The 18,470-nt window shown below is 43.0% G+C and overlaps 1 protein-coding gene across 2 annotated transcripts in view; it reads right to left on the reverse strand.

Moving 5' to 3' along the window:
• Window positions 1-18,470, reverse strand: part of LOC139221037 (glycogen debranching enzyme-like) — a 36,674-nt gene that overhangs the window by 16,516 nt on the left and 1,688 nt on the right. Inside the window, exons 2-13 of one of the 2 annotated variants that reach the window (XM_070852942.1) lie at window positions 17,119-17,329; window positions 15,586-15,755; window positions 14,011-14,214; window positions 10,761-10,942; window positions 9,638-9,749; window positions 9,160-9,286; window positions 8,716-8,818; window positions 8,479-8,576; window positions 8,094-8,233; window positions 6,461-6,648; window positions 4,422-4,545; window positions 1,777-1,940 (exon numbers count right to left, since the gene is read on the reverse strand). In XM_070852942.1, the coding sequence (XP_070709043.1) occupies window positions 1,777-1,940; window positions 4,422-4,545; window positions 6,461-6,648; window positions 8,094-8,233; window positions 8,479-8,576; window positions 8,716-8,818; window positions 9,160-9,286; window positions 9,638-9,749; window positions 10,761-10,942; window positions 14,011-14,214; window positions 15,586-15,755; window positions 17,119-17,329 (1,823 nt within the window). Of the gene's footprint in view, window positions 1-1,776; window positions 1,941-4,421; window positions 4,546-5,056; window positions 5,181-6,460; window positions 6,649-8,093; window positions 8,234-8,478; window positions 8,577-8,715; window positions 8,819-9,159; window positions 9,287-9,637; window positions 9,750-10,760; window positions 10,943-14,010; window positions 14,215-15,585; window positions 15,756-17,118; window positions 17,330-18,470 lie in introns of both variants that reach the window. The other variant, XM_070852941.1, reaches the window with a different exon arrangement.

An 18,470-nucleotide genomic window follows, 5' to 3' on the forward strand; every position in this document is an offset into this window, starting at 1 on the left:
ACTATCTATCTTTTCTTTGAAGAAACAGGTGGTTTGTACTACATGTTGTCTGACCAAGCTGGCCTTCAAAAGTGATTATAGTTGTTCAGGGTTCCTCAAGCTTACATGTTTAACTGAGCACATCCTTAACCATCCTTATATTTCTGCTATACTGACACAGTGCTTCCACACATTGTTTTCACAGACAGCTCCCTTGTTAAAATATCAGCATACTGAACAGGGAATCCGTCTCATACATTTGGTTCAAATGTAAATAGCTGAGTTGAAGCTAAGAGCTGTACATCTGCTTCCTTAGGGGATCAGAACATGCACGACAGGTTGACTCCAGTTTGTTGCTGCTGCACATTAGAGGTAATCTGCATATAGTTAAACCTTTGTCAACTTCTCCAGGTCGTGCTGCAGGGGTACCTGACGGGCTTGATTCATGAGGGGAGGGGCCAGGCTGCAGGAGATGTAAATGGAGGATCAGGATCCTCCACAGGGGGGTGGGGTATGCGGCTGTGCCTGGCTGACGTCAGTCTCCTGTTTACCATCTATGGTATCTGCTCTGCCTGGCCTGCTTGTGTTTTCTCCTCCCCAGGCAGGAAGTGGGCAGGAAGGCTGCAGCTCCTCAGTGAGTCGGCCCATCGGGGCTGCCGAGCCTTTAGTGGGACACTTCTGTCTCCCTTCCTACAGCTGACATCCACCTCAGCACCTCCACAGCACCCATGCCCCACATCCATGCACTGATTCTATTGTTCACCCTGACAATAGAATCACTGGTCTCTGTGTCACATCTGTGACAACATCTCTGCATATAAATTCAGTATTCATCAGTCTTTCTCCCTCTGCCTCTCTCTCTATTTATCCTTCTAAAATACAATTAAAAGCCTTGTGGGAATGGAAGAGCGGCCTGGCCCCACCCCAAGTGATTCATGGTCCCCCGCAGCTCCCCGCAGTAAAACCTTTGTTGACAAAAGTTTAACTCTTCGTCAACAAAGGTTTAACTTTATGCAGATGTCCTCTGATGTGAAGCAGTAACATCCCGGAGACAACCAGTCGTGCTTGTTTTGATCCCCTCCGGAAACCACAGGCCAGCTCTTAGCTTCAACTCAGCTACGTACAAACATTTGAACCAAAGCTGATCATCATGGTCAGCCCTGCTCGGTGGCCCCCCTGTTCGCTGTGCTATCATTCCATCAGCACGTGAGAACAATGTGAGGAAACACACCTCTGTGAAAAGGACCTTATCATGTGTCATTATATAATGACTGTCCCACCAGAACCATGTGAATCACACGTCCAACCATTTCTGAAACTGACAAGCACTCACACCTGCTTCACTCCATGATCGGCCAGCTGTGCGGAGGCGAGAGAGGAGCTGAAGTTTGAACTTCTCTCTCTCGCTTTCTGCTATTTCTGGCAGTTATGTGAACTACTGAGTGTATGTGTGAGAGATTGTCTCAAACTGTGCACCATTATTCCCAGATTTAGATGAAGTCATGATTATTCTTATTAAGTTAAGACCTGAAAGTGTTCCTACAGTGTATGGATGCTGTATTTATTGTTTCTGCTGATGCAAACCCACACATACCTGTGATTTTATGTTTAGCATGCCACGTTTAAATAGTTCATGACCTCCGAAATACGTTCTTGGGGTCTTGTATAGTTACTGTAGTTTTGGAATAGTTGATCACAAGCGGTAACAGGTCACATGATCCAAACAGCAAGTACACACAGACACGGTAGGACGGACTGTTAGTAGATTTGGCAGTATGATTCTCTGTGAGAGCAGACCTGGATGGGACTGTGATTGTCAGGGTTGGTGTCCATGAACATTGTGTGAGCGACAGCTGGGATCAGAGGCCGAAGACTGGGCTGGAGAAAGGCACCTACAGGCTCCCTGCCATACCAGGACAGCCAGCTCCTGTCCTCCTGACCGTCTGCAGCACCCACAGCGTCTGACGGAGAGACAGAGGGGAGAGAGGACACATCACATGAGTCACCTCAGTGATCAAGACACCGTTTACTATACATGAAAACATGCAAGCTCAAATCAGCAAGTAAGGCTGCAACATGCAGACTCTTTCAAATGCTGTTAAGTGCTAGTTCCTTCCACTGTGGGTTTGCTTACTAGCAGGCAATGTGATGTTAAATATACAGTACTGTACAAGTGTTAGGCAGGTGTGAAGAAATGATGTAAAGTAAGAACGCTTTCAAAAATATGCAAAGTGAGTGAGACAAATCTGAATCATATCAATATTTGGTGTGACCACCCTTCACCTTCAAAACAGCATCAGTTCTTCAGGTACACTTACACAAAGTCAAAATCATATTCAGGTGTATTATTAACCAGTTCTACCAAACAGGTGCTGATGATCCTCAGTTTCATATGTAGGTTGAAACAGTCACTAAGTGAAACAGAAAGAGCTGTAGGAGGATTAAAACTGGGTGAGGAACAGCCAAACTCTACCACCAAGGTGAGGTTGGTGAAGACAGCTTGATGATGTTCAGACTGAACACAGCAACAAGACACCAGGTGGTTCTACTGCAGCAGGAAGGTCTCTGCCAGGCAAAGATTTCAGAGCAGACTGGGGTTTCAACATGTGCTGTTCAAGCTCTTTTGAAGAAGAACAAAGAAACGGGCTGCGTTGAGTTCCTTCACAGGGTGGTCTCAGCAAATATTGATTTGATTTAGATTTTTCTTCTGTTCGCTCACTTTGCATTTTATTAAGTGATGAAAATAATATAAAAATTGAATAATAGTTCAATTTAATAATTTTGAAAGCATTCTTATTTTACAGCATTTTTTCACACCAGCCTAAAACCTTTGCGCTCTACTGTACATTGAAACTAATATCTAATATTTCGATTTTTCAAATGTGCACTCGGGTCAGGAATCTCTCTCTTCCCTTCTTCTCTTATACTGTACATGTTTTGTACTTGCTCATCTGGCTGTGGCCACTAATGATTTAACCCAGCCAGAGCTCTTTAAAGCTGAACACCAAAATAATGGTGGTGGTCATGACAATACCAGAATTTTGAACTTCCATACAATACTATTACAAAAATCAGTCCTTAATACCTCCTTCCATACCACAGCAAAAGGAAAAACAAGTTCTCAACCAGCAAACAGTACTGGTACAGAAAAGTCATTGAGCACATTCCAAAACATTTGAAATTATGTTAATTCATTGGAACCCATGGACACAAAAAATGACAGCAGTGATAGACTGTCTGATTGTCTGACTGATGAGGGAAAGGCCCCACTCGCTTTCTGATGCGCATGATCGTGTCGCTCAGATACAGATGGATTATGAGCTGGCTTCCTGAGGAGCTCTCAGTCGTCACATGGATTTATTAGTTTAGCTGCTGAACTCCTGTTAAAATCCCATTTCTGCTATCATATAATCCTGTGATTTTTTTGTCTGCTTTCATGCCACAAATGCGTCGCCAGAGTCTGCTGCAGGTGGACTCCTAGGCAGCATTTCAATCAGACTCAGTTGGGTTGTCTGGTCTGTACCAGGGTTCACCAAACAGCTCTCACACCGGCCCAAATGAACCCGCTAACTGGGCAAATGTACCAGGGTGTGTTTTAATGGAATCAAACATGTTAACGCTGGCTGGGAAAGCCATCTCATGTTGGAAGTATGTGACGTTATGGCGCTTAACCACAGCTGTCACTGCCAACAACGTGATTAACTTAACTAGTGTCGGCATGTTAACTAGGTTAACCACTGTGCAAGCTAGCCAGCTAACATTAGCTGGTAAAAAAATTACTAACTTAATGTTAAGGATAACTGCTAACGTTACAGAAGCTCGCTCGGAGCGTCATTAATCATTTTCACTGTAATTGTACACTTACACAAGCTTCAGTACTTTTGATATTACCAAATGTATGATTCATTTTAAAGATGTATCGAGGTGTCGATGCTTTTAACGACCTTAGTCAGGAGGTCTAAGGTCTGACTCTAGTGGTACTATGGACTTGTTTTTCTATGTGTGCGTCTCAATTGGGTTTATCTCATGTTTATCTCAGGTTAGTGCCCTGTGTGTTCACACCAAAAGAGCAAGCTTTGACCATGGCTTTGAATGGCCGGCTCAAGTTAAATCATTTTCATTTTAAAGCAATGCGTGAATTTCACATCATTCACATTGTATCACACACTGCAAAAAACTTCACTGGGGTCTGAGTGTGAACACAGACTTCAAGGAGACACACAATGTGTTCGATAAGTAACACTGATTAGAACAGGAAAACTCTGTGACTGGCTGTTGGAAGGAAGGTTGTGACTTGGAGAGAAGTTCCTATTATTTGGAAACAGCAGGCTTTCAGCATTATTCTCACAGTGTGCAGCTGTAACTCACGAGCAACAGAAACCTGAATCACAGCAGCCATGTAACACTCCAAACTACACGTACGATGCTTTGTGGTTGCTTACCTCTTATAAGTGAGGTAATGGCCAGCCTAGTCACACATTCACTTTGCAGCTCCTCACTGCTTTTGATCAGCTCAGCCACCACATACAGGTCTGGCCTCAGAGAACGAGCCTGTTCGAGCATGTGCTGCAGAGCCACAACACAGCAAACACAGGCAGCAGGGTCACCCCAGCACCATTCAAAGGGGGGCACAGAGTTAAGACCAGAGATGAAGGCGGTAGATGGAGATACAGGACAAAGAGTGGCAACATGAGAGAGAGGAAGGATGGGGGGTGAAGGGGATGTGTGGATAGACAGAGCGGACGTGCAAAAACAAAAGAGAAAGGATTGAAGATGTAGCATGATGATGAGCCATGGTTTTGGTTGATGGGATTCGGGAACCAGGTTAAAATAATAAAGCAGCCATGGGTATAAATGTGTATTAAAACACATTTGAATATGACAGACAGAAATAGCGACAATACGGAACATGCATGTGCACGTCAGATGCAGTTACACAAGCAAGCCAAAGGATGCAGAACAAAAAGAGCAAAGAGACAGAGAAGAGGAGATTTAGTGCAGTGCCCTGTCTGGACTGTGCATGTTCCAGCAGAGCAGTGAGCAGAGTGGAGCGAGGCGGGGGGGTCGGGGTCAGTACCTCGCACCAAACTGGTGATTCCCAGACGGTTTACAAAGACATTGACAATAAGCTGACTGCCAGTAATGAGCTCAGCTATCACATAGAGGTTAGGCCTGATGGCTCTGGCTGCTGCAAGCATCGCCTGCAGGGACCAACAACATAAAGTACACAGCAGTTAACCTGGAGTCCAGCACGGCTAAAGGCTTTTCTTAACAAGCCACCATACCAGCCTACAACCTTTCATCTGCTGCAACGATCTTTGCTGCCATTATTCATTATCATAAGTACAGGTGATAAGAGGGGCCGTAGTTGTTTCCATGGCCGGACTGTCTGTGTGGGCCCTATTAAACATTTGTATGAAATATTCCGTGTCACCCTATTTCATGAAAAATAGGGCATCACTGTGGGGTGTGGTTACAGGTGCAGCCAAGCACACTTGTGACCACACCCCACAGTGGTCAAAGGACGAACACACTTTCAACCAGAGGGGGCAGTAAAACACTATCAATGACCTGTTTTCATGTTACATTACTCTTCAAACTGCTTAAAAAATGGAAATGTAAACATTTACAGCAAACTACATGTTGAGGGAGACCGGCTGATCAAAAAGCTCCAGAGCAGCTTCTTTCAGTCAGGACCTCCACACTCATGTGGACAATGTGGACCCGTGTGGACAAGTGCAAACGAAAGATTCCCCTAAGACCGAATGGGACATCGCTGAAAATAAGTGCAGGATTTTATCAGTCTGTGACTGATCTCTTCTGCTGAGAAGTTAACCACTAGTTTACAGCCAGGACACTGGGGCTGCTTGTTTTTTTTCTGCAGCACCGCACCAAAAAAAGTATTAAACCATCTTATGAGCTGGGCAGACAATGTACATTTTTATTTACCGTTTACATTCCCCTTATATCACCCTTTGTGAATGGCTAAAACGTACAGCTACTGTGCTCACATGTGCACATTGATTGAGGGTTTGATCTGCTCACAGTGGGAAATAAAGGCGGAGCCCCTGATCCATTTTGTCCTTTGATATTGGCAAGAAACACTGACAGAGGCTGGGCTGCACTTGTGCAGTACAGTAGTGTTAAAGGAACACTTCAACACTGCATCACACGGTGGGCCTCAAACAAGAATACCTCAAACTGAATACCAAATGGCAACTTTGATTCACTGATTCAGGATTAAAATCTTGCTCACAACATACAGAGTCTGCCCAGCAGAAGTGTTGTTCATTTGGATGCCACGAATTTCAGCTTAAAGCTCGATGTGACTGGAAATGTTCCTGGTGTCACTGGTGACAGATGTGCAGCATATTGTGACTAATCTGACAAAACAAGTTCCATGTAACATCTGTAAGAGCATGTATGCTGACCGTACAGCTGTGGTCACACCGAACAGAAGGAGCGCTTGGAGAATAAATACCTCTGCCACGTGCAGAGGAGTGGACAGGCAGTTGAGCAGGCGTACACCAGAGAAGATCCTGGCTGTGATCTCTGTATATGTCCTCATGTGAGTCCACAGGTAAGGACAGTCCTCTGGTTTCTCTCCGTAACGAAGCTTGATAGTGTCGTCCTTGCAGACTAGTTCTCTCCGCAAGTAGACCTCTGAGCCTGCAGACAACACGAGAGAAAGAGATGGCAGATTGATACATGGGTAGTACACATGTCTTTATATCTATTTTGGTTGAATCTGACTGCCTTTGGCGTCATTAAAGGCACCCTGGAGTTTTTGACATCTACTAGCACTGTGGACTAGTTTCAGTGAGCCAGTCCTTGTTTTGTTCGTCATGTGTTCGAGCATGCACATGCTAACATGTACACGGGTTCCTGCCAAGCAGTCTCACAATATTCCCCATGGTGCTCAAAATGACAGCACTAACATGCTGATGCTTCAGCAGATAATTTTTACTGTGTTCACCCTCTTGAACACAGGTTCATGGAAATGCCATCACTTTTGCAGGTATTTGGTGACAGACCAAAGTATTGGACAGATGATGGTGCTATATGAAAAGTCAGACCACCAAAGTTCCTGGTATCATAGACCGACAGACGAATATAAATAAAGCACATGTGGGCTGTGGCAGGTGTCACTCACTGTTCTCAGCCATATAACATTGACAGAAAACTGAAAGTATGACACTAATGCAGAGGAGTACAGTCTACATGTGGCGTCACACCCTGCTTCTTAGATTGTTATTGCTTCATTCATTCATTCTGTCATCACTTTGTCATTCTCACTTCAATCAATCAATCAATCAATCTTTATTTATATAGCGCGTTATCTCAGAAGAAACCTGGAACAGACCCAGGCTCAATGTGGGCGGCTCCTGTAGGGGTGTGTGTTGGGTGGAGTTTGGACAGAGAGAGAGAGAGAGAGAGAGAGAGAGAGAGACAACACAAACAGCAACCAACGTACCAGCAGTGACTATAGCACTAACAATAGGAGTGTGACTAAAACATTAGCAGTATGATATTATTGAAAAGAAAAAAAAGACCTCTCCTCTCATCTCAGATCCTTAGCTTCCTGCCCTTGTGTGTTTCCTGCCTGTGTGATTGTTTAATTAGTTTCAGCTGTCCTTCTTCACCCTCCCCTCCCCAATGTATTTAGTCTGTTTCCCCCCTCAGTGCCAGTTTGTCTGCATACTGTTGTGTCAAGCGTTCCAGCAATTTCTACCTGTGTTCAGTGTTCCTGCTTTTCTTTTCTTTTTCTTTTAATCTTTGATTGTGCTTCTGACTTTGTCTCTTCTCCTGGTTGGACTGATAAGGAGGTGTGGGGTTTGTTTTGACTGAGAACCTTTAACTCTCCACCAAACGTAGTTCAGAAATAGTTCTTTATGTAGTACACAGGGACTTCCTGCATTTCACTGTGCTAACCTGGCAAAGAAATGAACCTTCAAACTATTACACTAATATCAATAGTAATGATACAAACACAACTACTACTACTAGTAGACGGAACAGCAATCAGTCTCATGTATTTCTCTGACTACAAATGAATCACTAAGGCATGAAGAAGAAGGACGAGGCAGTAGTCACTGCTGACCCTGACATGTTACCTGGTCCAGCAAAGTTCCCAAGCAGCTCTCTTCCTTTGACAAAGCCATCATGGGCCAGGAAGCGACACGCCTTCTCCCTCTGCTCCATCAGCTGCATTTCTTCGACAAAGGTCATCTCCTCAAATGGGAAGATAAAATACCTGGAGGGGGCACAGTGACAGAGGAAATACTAAAGAACCAGGTTTATTACACCTCTAATAATAATCAGATAATAATAATTTCCTCAGAACACACTTCTCAGTTTTCTATACACTTTTGTCCTCTGACTTCTCCTTGTGTCTCGTTTTTCTTGTCATCTTTATGTCCCAGTCAAAACCAGGTCCACACCCAGTGTCACCATTTCTCATCTCCACGTAGTAAAATAATCAAGATTTAAGATAGTTACCTGGGACACAGAGGGTGTTCCCTTGTGACCACACCCAGCTTAGGCCCCTGATCAGAGAGACGCTCATAAAATACGTGTTCCACAATGCAGCTAGTGGCCTGAGGAGAAAAAAACAGCATTTCAACAAAAAGCCTGAACCAAAACAATGTTGACCAGCAAACACTGAAACCAAATCTGTCCTCCTGCCCAAATCACACACACAGAGGACACACACACACACACAGGACACACACACACCTGCTCTGTGTGCTGGTTCATCTCCTCATACAATTCCAAGTTCAGCTCCTCCAGTGTCTTTCTGAAACAGGTACAACACTCCTGGATGTCTGATGGGCTCAGACTGTCACCAGTGAGAGGGAGAGAGAGAATTCACTGATTCACTGTTAAAGGAAGGCTTCCCATGCATTCACCTCCCATCCTATCTATCTATCTATCTATCTATCTATCTATCTATCTATCTATCTATCTATCTATCTATCTATCTATCTATCTATCTATCTATCTATCTATCTATCTATCTATCTATCTATCTAGCTGACTATATCTATCTATATAGCTGATCTTCTTATATGATGATGTAATAGTTCATTTCCAGTCTCCCAACACCAACACACTGTGACTCCCCACTTGGGTGGGTGGGGGTGGGGGGGGTGTGAAGGGGTATGTGAAGGCCAGACTCACCTGTGAGCTGTAGAAATACTCAGGACTGAGCTCATATCCACTGTCTTTCCAAAGCGTCGGTGTAGAGGGTCTGGTGAAATCTTCGGCTGCTTCTGACACTCTGGACTGGACCTAACACCTGAGCTACCTGGATGGGCACAGAATCACACACACACACACACACACACACACACACACAGTGTCTCCACAGACTGCAATGGAATAGAGTGTGTGGTATTTCATTTAAAATGACTGCACCATCCAAAAATGACATGGTAATTACAATGGACTGAAAAATAGAATTGTACAGGTGTTCATGTTATTCTCACCCTTGCATATTTACAAAAACTAAATACATTTTTGCTTTGAATACTAAGATAAGATAACTACTAACTACTACTATGACTAAGATAATCATGTGTTTTAACCATGTTTAAAACACTCAAACACTTAACTTACCGAACATATCATTTTTGAAATGAATCAAATGATATCTCACCGGTCAGTAGCAGCTGTCTGAACTGCTCCACAGCTTCGTCCACTCTGACCTGCAGGAACTCCCACAGCCTGAGCCTGGAGAAGACCTGCTGCCACAGGACACCCCGCAGAGCCTGACACACACACACACACACACACACACACAAAAGTCCCATCAGATTCTTAAGACAATGTTCAGTCAATCAATCATGTTTCACTTGCTCTGTGTGTAAATGAACCATATAGTCTGTTGGTATCTTGCACAGTTCATTCCCTCACAGACAGTGTTTCACTGCTGAGCTGCAGCATAGCGATGCATCCTGGTGTCACCTTGGTGCAACAAAGCTACACATGGCTATGAAGACAAATACACCCTCATCACCATCAGTGAACCCCACTGACGCTTTATCACTAACCCTCCTGTGTTGCACATTGTTGCACTCACCTCTTGCCCCTCACCTGGATTTGGAGATTGTACCTACCGTCTGGATTGTGCCTTGCCACACTGTCTTACATGGTGTGCCTGGTGCTCCAATGACAGAATGGTCTCCTGATCTGAGTTATACATGGCTCATACAGATGTATACGTGATGTGAGACTCACCATGCAGTCTGTGTGTAACAGCAACAAAAACAATGAGCTAAAAGCGCTGCAGGGCTGAGTGTCATATTCTAGTGGGCTCAGCACTACAAGTAACCTGAACATGTGTCATTACACAACCCTGTCTCCTGCCTTCACTTCTACAAATTTGTTTTTCCAGTTACAGTGTGGTGACAAACAGAACCGCTGGCTGAATTACGCTCACAGACAATGTTTTTGGAGTCATTGGGAGGTGGTCAGGGTGGATGGTGGGCGTATAAAGTGGACAACAGCAGAGTCCTGAATGTGTGCAAGCACTTTGATTACAGTTAGAGAAAGGTGGTGGTCTCCATTAACAAACGTCTTATCTTGTGTTTGAAGTCGCCGCAGACATTTCCTGTATCAACACCTTGTCCTAACTTTGACTTTTGAGAGCCGAAACATGAGCTCAACCCAAATGTTTCATAACTGTAAAATCAGATGGAAAACAAATCTTACCACGTGTTACTGTCGGTGAATTATATGTTCAGTGCCAACATGTGAGTATTATGATGATGCACACTCACATTTATATGCTGCTCATCTTGAATGAGTGCTGGTACTCCTTGTTCAGCATACTTCCCATCAGCCACCTCACAGCTGAGATGCCAAAGAGCTCTGTCCAGTAGCCATGCTGGTTTCAGATAAGGAGAGTTAACCAGGTTGTAACCACACTCAGGATGGAGGTGAATCCATTCACTGTCAACCGCTGAAGTGGGGGAGGGGGGGTGGGAGAGGAGAGGAGAGGAGAGGAGAGGAGAGGATGATCGTAATGAATACGAAGGTGCATAAACCTGAATGAGGGCATTCAGTAGAAGAGTCCTGTGCTGGTGGTTACTCTATAGTAGCACAATTGTAGTATAGTATACACAAACACATAAGTGTCTTGAAGTTATTGCCAGCAGCAACAGGGGGCAAGTAGTGAGAAATAAAAAGAGATGTTTTTGGCTAGATGTTTTTCAAGATGTTACTGACCATGCTGGCAGTCTTTCCAGGGGTGGAGGCATGAGGTAATCAGTGGCTCTACAGGGACTTTAGTGGCATACTCAGCCAGATAAGACCTGATCTTTAATTGTTAGTGTGACAAATGCAACATGCTCAGTGAAAGTTATGAATATATGTGAAAAAAAAAGTCTCCTCCAACTCTCCTCATTTACAAAAGGGCAGTTTCAGAGGCTCAATTAAAGTCAATTATTGTGAACTTGTCACTTGAAACTGCAAACTTGGGAAATTTAGTAGACAAGAAGCAGTGGCATTGGGATGGCTTCTGCATGAGTTTTCTAGTCTTACAAATAAATAAATGAATGAAAGATTAATCTAACAATAGAATAGAAACAAATCTAAAAAGATCAGTAAAATAAAATAGAAATATATATAAAAGTAAAAGTTTTGACACATATATACAATATATCCAGTGCATAATAATAAATGCAATACAAGGTGACATCAGTATGACAGTGATGTATGCCAGGTGGAGGTGTTAAAGAATGTATGAACAAAGTCACTGGTCCAGCAACCTTAAGGAATTTAAACTATATTGATGATACAATTCAGAAACATCAAAGCATGTGAGAGGAAAGGTTTACTGTCTGACATCTAGTTGTCATGTCCTTACAAAGTGCACCCTGTTGCCATTACCAGTCTATCTATGTATGTGACCTTCAGCATGAATACAGACTAAATGTCAATGAGGAAACGGAGAAGGTGATGCAACAACCACAGCTGCCTGCTGGAAAGGCCAACAGCTGTGGTTTATTTCCACACAGCACTGCCACTATCCTTGTTAAAAATAAGACAAGATAAGTTTTCACTCATCGTATTGAGTCACTGCAGCAGCAGACAGAAAGAGAATAGAGCGCAGAGGAGTACAATAGTCACATTATACCACAATGCATCACACACAAGTGCCTACAAGTGTGTTCCCAATATCTTCTCAAAAACTACAACCACCACAGATTATTACATTAAATAATCCAATTTGCAGAATATAAAAATCAGGTTACTAATGATATCCTTCCTTCCTATTAGCTCTAAGATTGCAGAGAGATAGGCAACTGATCAGAGGAATGGACATGAAGCTATTCTACTCATTATATTTTAGGTTTGGGAACAGACTGTGAACTGCATTTTGTGGAACTTAACTACATGTTAGGAAAGTCTTCTTAGATCTGAAGAAGGCTTTTGATTCTGTCAACACTGCTTAATCTTTATAAACATTGTAAATATTTAAATACCATAGACTGTATCATTGGAGAGGTGGACGTAGCTTCCAGGTGTGAACAGTGAAGCTGATGCTGAAGAGCCTTAAACCTACATTCTCTCTCAGAACGGGCGACTCCACTGGGTCCAAACAGAAGTCTGATTGGATGGAAGTCAATGAGAACATGAGTCGAATTCTCACCTGATTTATCGGCTCATTAAACCTTTTCCTGATGAGTTTCTGGTCTCAGTCCCTAGTTTACAGTAAATTATGGTCCATTTAGAGGAAGATAGACCAGGAAGAGGGGGGGCTTTAGGGCAGGGCTACCTGCTGACTAACCAAAGAGGGGGGTCCTGTCTAAACCTGACCAATCAGAGGAGGATCCTGTCTAAACCTAACCAATCAGAGGAGGGTCCTGTCTAAACCTAACCAATCAGAGGAGGGTCCTGTCTACATCTGACCAATCAGAAAGGGTCCTGTCTAAACCTAACCAATCAGAAGAGGGTCCTGTCTAAACCTAACCAATCAGAAGAGGGTCCTGTCTAAACCTGACTAATCAGAGGAGGATCCTGTCTAAACCTCACCAATCAGAGGAGGGTCCTGTCTAAAGCTGACTAATCAGAGGGGGATCCTTTCTAAACCTCACCAATCAGAAGAGGGTCCTGTCTAAACCTGACTAATCAGAGGAGGATCCTTTCTAAACCTCACCAATCAGAAGAGGGTCCTGTCTAAACCTGACCAATCAGAGGAGGATCCTGTCTAAACCTGACCAATCAGAGGAGGGTCCTTTCTAAACCTAACCAATCAGAGGAGGGTCCTGTCTAAACCTGACTAATCAGAAGAGGATCCTTTCTAAACCTAACCAATCAGAGGATCCTGTCTAAACCTAATCATTCAGAGAAGGGTCCTGTCTAAATCTAACCAATCAGAGGAGGATCCTGTCTAAACCTAACCAATCAGAGGAGGATCCTGTCTAAACCTAACCATTCAGATGAGGGGAAAAGTGCATCAATCACTTCTGGTTCCAAAACCAAGATGGCGATCTTTTTAAAATGTCAAACCAATGGTGACATCATGGAGACTAGATACACTTGCGCTATACAGACTGTGGTTTCCTGAATGTAATCCTATTTAAGTAACCACAGCCAAAAGTAACTGCTTATCTGTGACTCTTAAGTCCAACATCTATTCAGATGTTTGCTCATGAATAGCCTAGATTTGTATCAAGTGACTATAACTTGATAATAAAAAGTAACTTCTTCATATTGTATTGTTTAAGATTGGTAGTCCAAAGTGTTCCTCTGGATGATTTCTCTGTTTTCATTTCAACTTGAACCATGCATAACATTTGTCATCAATTGTGTACGTTTTCAGGAGCCATTCAGCGAGCAAAATGAACAAAACATGTCCTGATCATGTTGTCTCTTTCTGATCATGTTGCATCTCTTTGTAGTCATTTTTCATGTTTTTGTGGTTGTTTTGTGTCTACTTGTGGTTATTTTTGCATCTTTTTGTAGTCCTTTCTGTCTCTTTCAGAGACCCCTAGGGCCTGTTCAGTAATCCATCCATGACTTTACCTGTGTGATTATAGACCACATCAGTGATGCAGACCATATTCCAGTCTTTCCTCAGCATCTCCACCAGATCACCCATGTCTCTCCAGGTATAGTGCTTCCCCTCAGCTGAGAAGTCAGGGTTTAACTCCAGCTGATCAGCAATGGAGTAGCAGAGGCCAGACGCACCAAGCTTCTGCAGCGGGGTGAAGTGGATCATGTTGTAGCCTACAAAGAGCGGACCAAAGAGGAATTTTCTATGTGAGTTCATCACTGCCCTTTCATATTAGACATATTTGTTCAATCTAATGTTAATAAATAAATATGGATTTGTGCAGCTTTAATTAGTCATGTGCCCTGATGGGCAGTGTATAAACTATAACTACTTATATAATGCAGGGTCACAACAGGCGCTTATTCCTGTAGCCAGAAAGCTTTCTGGGACCTCCAGTCTCCTATGACACTGCAGAATCCAGCAGGTTCCTTGAGCTGATGGATGGGGTACATCAGCTCTTCTGGATACCATTTAGTGTCATGTTATGTGATTTGCTTTATTTGATGCAAGCAGACATGTAATAACTACAGTACTGTGCAAAAGTTTCAGGCGGGTGTGAAGAAATGCTGTAAAGTAAGAATGCTTTCAAAAATATAAAATTTAATTGTTTATTCTTATCAATCTACAAAATGTAAAGCATCAGATCTTTTAGGTACAGGTATGATCATAGTCAGGTGTATGATTAACCAATTATCCCAGTATCTCAATGGAAACTTAGTGCAGCAGAGCAAAGACACATTATATTTACTTCCCTTAGAAATCAGAAGATGTCCAGCAGTGCCATCAGCTCAGAACCAGCAGAAACCAGTGGGACCAGGTACAGGTACAGAAGTCGTCTTCATGGAAGAACTGTGGCCAAAAACCCAAACCTCCCATGTGGAAACATGGCCAAGAGACTCAACTATGTACGAAAACAGGAACTGGGGAGCAGAAAAATGGCAGCAGGTGCTCTGGGCTGATAAGGAAAAATCTGAAATATTTGGCTGCAGCAGGAGGCAGTTTGTTCACTGAAGGGCTGGAGAGCGGTACAGTGGTGAGTGTCTGCAGGCAACAGTGAAGCTGGTGAAGGTTCAATGCAAGTTTGGAGCTGCATTTCTGCAGATGGAGTTGGGGATTTGGTCAGAGTTAATGGTGTCCTCAATGCTGGGAAATACAGAACAACCCACCTGCCGAGTTCCTTCAAAAACGGTGTGCATCTGGAAGAATTGATGCTGTTCTGAGGGCAAACGGTGGTCACACCAAATATCAATGCGATTTATATTTTTCTTCTGTTTGCTCACTTTGCATTTTCAAAATTAATAAAACTCAACAATTCAATTTTATTTTTGAAAGCATCCTTACTTTATAGCATTTCTTCACACAGTACTTCACACAGTACTATAGTTATTACAGGTCTGCTTGCATTAAATAAAGTCAATCACATAATATATAGCATAACACCCAATAGCTGTATCTGCTAATGTTGTTGTGTGTAATACCTGCATTGCATTGATACTGTATTGCTCTGATGTCACTCCATCAGTTTGTCATGCTGATCCACTTACCAGTCTCCTTTGCAACCCTGAGCCTGTTGGGCCACTTGTCCAGTGGGCCGAGCCACTGTGCCAGATATGTTTGGCTGCTGATGCAGTCCAGTGGGAGGACGTCATTGGTGGCTCCCACCCTCAGCACTGGATCAACGACAATGTAGCCACCATTCACTTTCTCTTTATCCCTGTCAAATAGACAATATAGCACTCACAGTAAACACACACATGTGTACATTAGATCATGGTGTAGCTTCTTTGATGACTAGAACACCACAGTCCACTTTCTGCACTTGTTTTTCAATTCTGCCAAGGTGGGAGGAGTGTCCCTGCTGACCGTATCATCAACTGCCACTCAAATACAAGTCCAAAACCAACTTTTAATATATTTATGGTAGAGTCTAGAGTGGGTGAGGTTAATTATCCCAGTGTGTCCAAATGGAGCTGAGTGAAGCATACAGAAGAGCTGTGGGGCTACAAGACCCTGAAAAGCTCCACAGAGCTGTGGGGAAATGGCACTTTGTAATTAAATATTGATTGATTCTTAAACAAAGATTGTTTATATGCTGAAATAATATGCTGTATGACAGGTGATCTCATGCGTACTAAGATCGATTGTCAACCATCAACCTTTAGCAACTACTGTCAGCAGAACTGAGCAGGATTTGGCTTCTGGAGCTCTGAAGGTGGTGCTGAGAGCGTATTTGCTTTGGAGTAGGAATATGCTCTGCACATCTCCTGAAAGTCTAGCCTTTAGGAGACATATGTGTGTTGTAGGCAAAGCTAAACTGTTGTTATTATTACAGGACATGTAGCACAGATGACAAACAGAAAGTGTTTCCAAGGGACACACACCGGAGACACAAATAAACACCTCCATGATTCACAAACCAAGGCAGCAACAAGCTTACCCCAGCTGTGTGTGTATTTGCAGTGTCTTCTGGGACCTGGTTGTGCTTTTGTGTTTTGTGTAATATACTTGTTGCACAGGTATCTGCCCATATGACTATACAGGAGTGTTTCAGTGTGCACTAATATAATAACAATGTAATAGAATATAGTGTATGATTCCATAATAGAACTATTTTGCCTTGCCGGCTTATGTAACCATGATGTGACTTAGCACCCCCTCGTGGGTGTTTTTTATAAATTCTTAGGATCAGCTAGAGTTTCTTAAAGGCAGATCAGTAAAGTAAATATACACCTGAGGCCATCCTGCTTGTTTCAGCTGTGCAGAGGCGTTGTCTGTGAGTTTGATCACAGATCATTAACCCTACAACACTAACGAAAATCACCTGACCATAGTGTTCTAGGGTTAACAAGTCTATAGATTAACTGTCTCAACAAGTATTTAATCTGTAAATGATGATTCAGTGATTTCATCGCTAATTCTTGTTAGATTTCATAACTCTAAAGGATAGTAGGACAAAATGCACAATAATATATATTACAGTATAATGTAATATGTTATAAATTGTATTTTGATATAGTATGATATAATACATATGATAATAATAATAATAATGCAGTCAGGATGACAAAGCAACTTACCCACAGGAGAAGTAGTACTGGAAGGATCCAGCCACCAGTAAGTCCAGTCTGCAGTATTTATCACAGTCATCCTCCCGGCTGTTTGGGTAGACCCAGTCCAAAGGATGGAACTTAAGGCGATCCAACTTGTGGCCTTTGGCTGGGTAGTTGGTGTAGACCTGGACTTCCTTACCCTGGAGGGTAGGGCCAAGACGGAACTGCAGCTCAAAGCCTGAGGACAGGAGGAGTAAAAAGGACTCTGTCAACCTACACATGGTGCCTTCACACGAAGTCTTAAATAACCCACCAACGTGGCACTGACTGCTATGTAAGTCCTCTAAAGACTACACAAGTTCATGCTGATATTGTTCAAACCAGTGTCGATGAAAGATTGATTAAAGCAGTTTTTCATCAGTTACTTTTGTTGTCTATCATATTCTTGTTTTACTAAGCATGACTTCTGTTTTTATTATCAGTCCCCTACAACTGTGAACCAAACACGCCAGCCTGAATGCCAAAAATATCATGTACTCTGCTTCCCATTTAGAACATACTAGTGTTTCAGCAAAATCTGTGTTCAGAGGTCTGAGGTCTGTATGTTGGTGGAGGAAGAGAGTGGGATCTGTAAGTGAATCGCTTCTTGTGATTGATGTATTTTATCATACAGTATGCTTCACAGCCAAATGGGAAAGGAACAAAACTCTACCTCTGGTGTGGCAGTCATTCATAACGTAGAAGGCTAGATGGTGCATTTTGCATAAGAAGGGAAATACTGAGGTAGCTGTACTTTCACATAAAGTGTTTTTGAACTGTATTTAATGACACAGGAGACAGAGCCAACCCTTTATTGGAAACAGTTTTAGAGACATGTCTCAAGTACTATTAGAGAATACTATTATAGAGACATGTCTTCATTTGTTATTTTCCCTGTTTTAGATGTGCGTTAATATTGTGAGCACGAGTGTGCGTGACAGGATGCCTCTACACTCCTGACGCCTAGCCATAAGCTACAAGTTGGTAGTGTAGTGGATTGAATTGTATCAAAATTAAGGACAACACCATTATGGGACATTGTTTTGGGGTATCGTACTCCGGCCTACTTAGGAAAGGTTTAATCATCCACTGATTTAATCCACCACCTGTCAAACTGTGTGGACTGGTTATAGTGGGACAGAGAAGCAGGGTGGACTGGTTATAGTGGGACAGAGGACACGGTGGACTGGTCATAGTGGGACAGAGAAGCAGGGTGGACTGGTTATAGTGGGACAGAGGACACGGTAGACTGGTTATAGTGGGACAGAGGACACGGTGGACTGGTTATAGTGGGACAGAGGACACGGTGGACTGGTTATAGTGGGACAGAGGACACGGTG

Source organism: Pempheris klunzingeri, chromosome 21, assembly GCF_042242105.1.
Source record: "Pempheris klunzingeri isolate RE-2024b chromosome 21, fPemKlu1.hap1, whole genome shotgun sequence".
NCBI classification, from domain to species: Eukaryota; Metazoa; Chordata; class Actinopteri; order Acropomatiformes; family Pempheridae; genus Pempheris; species Pempheris klunzingeri.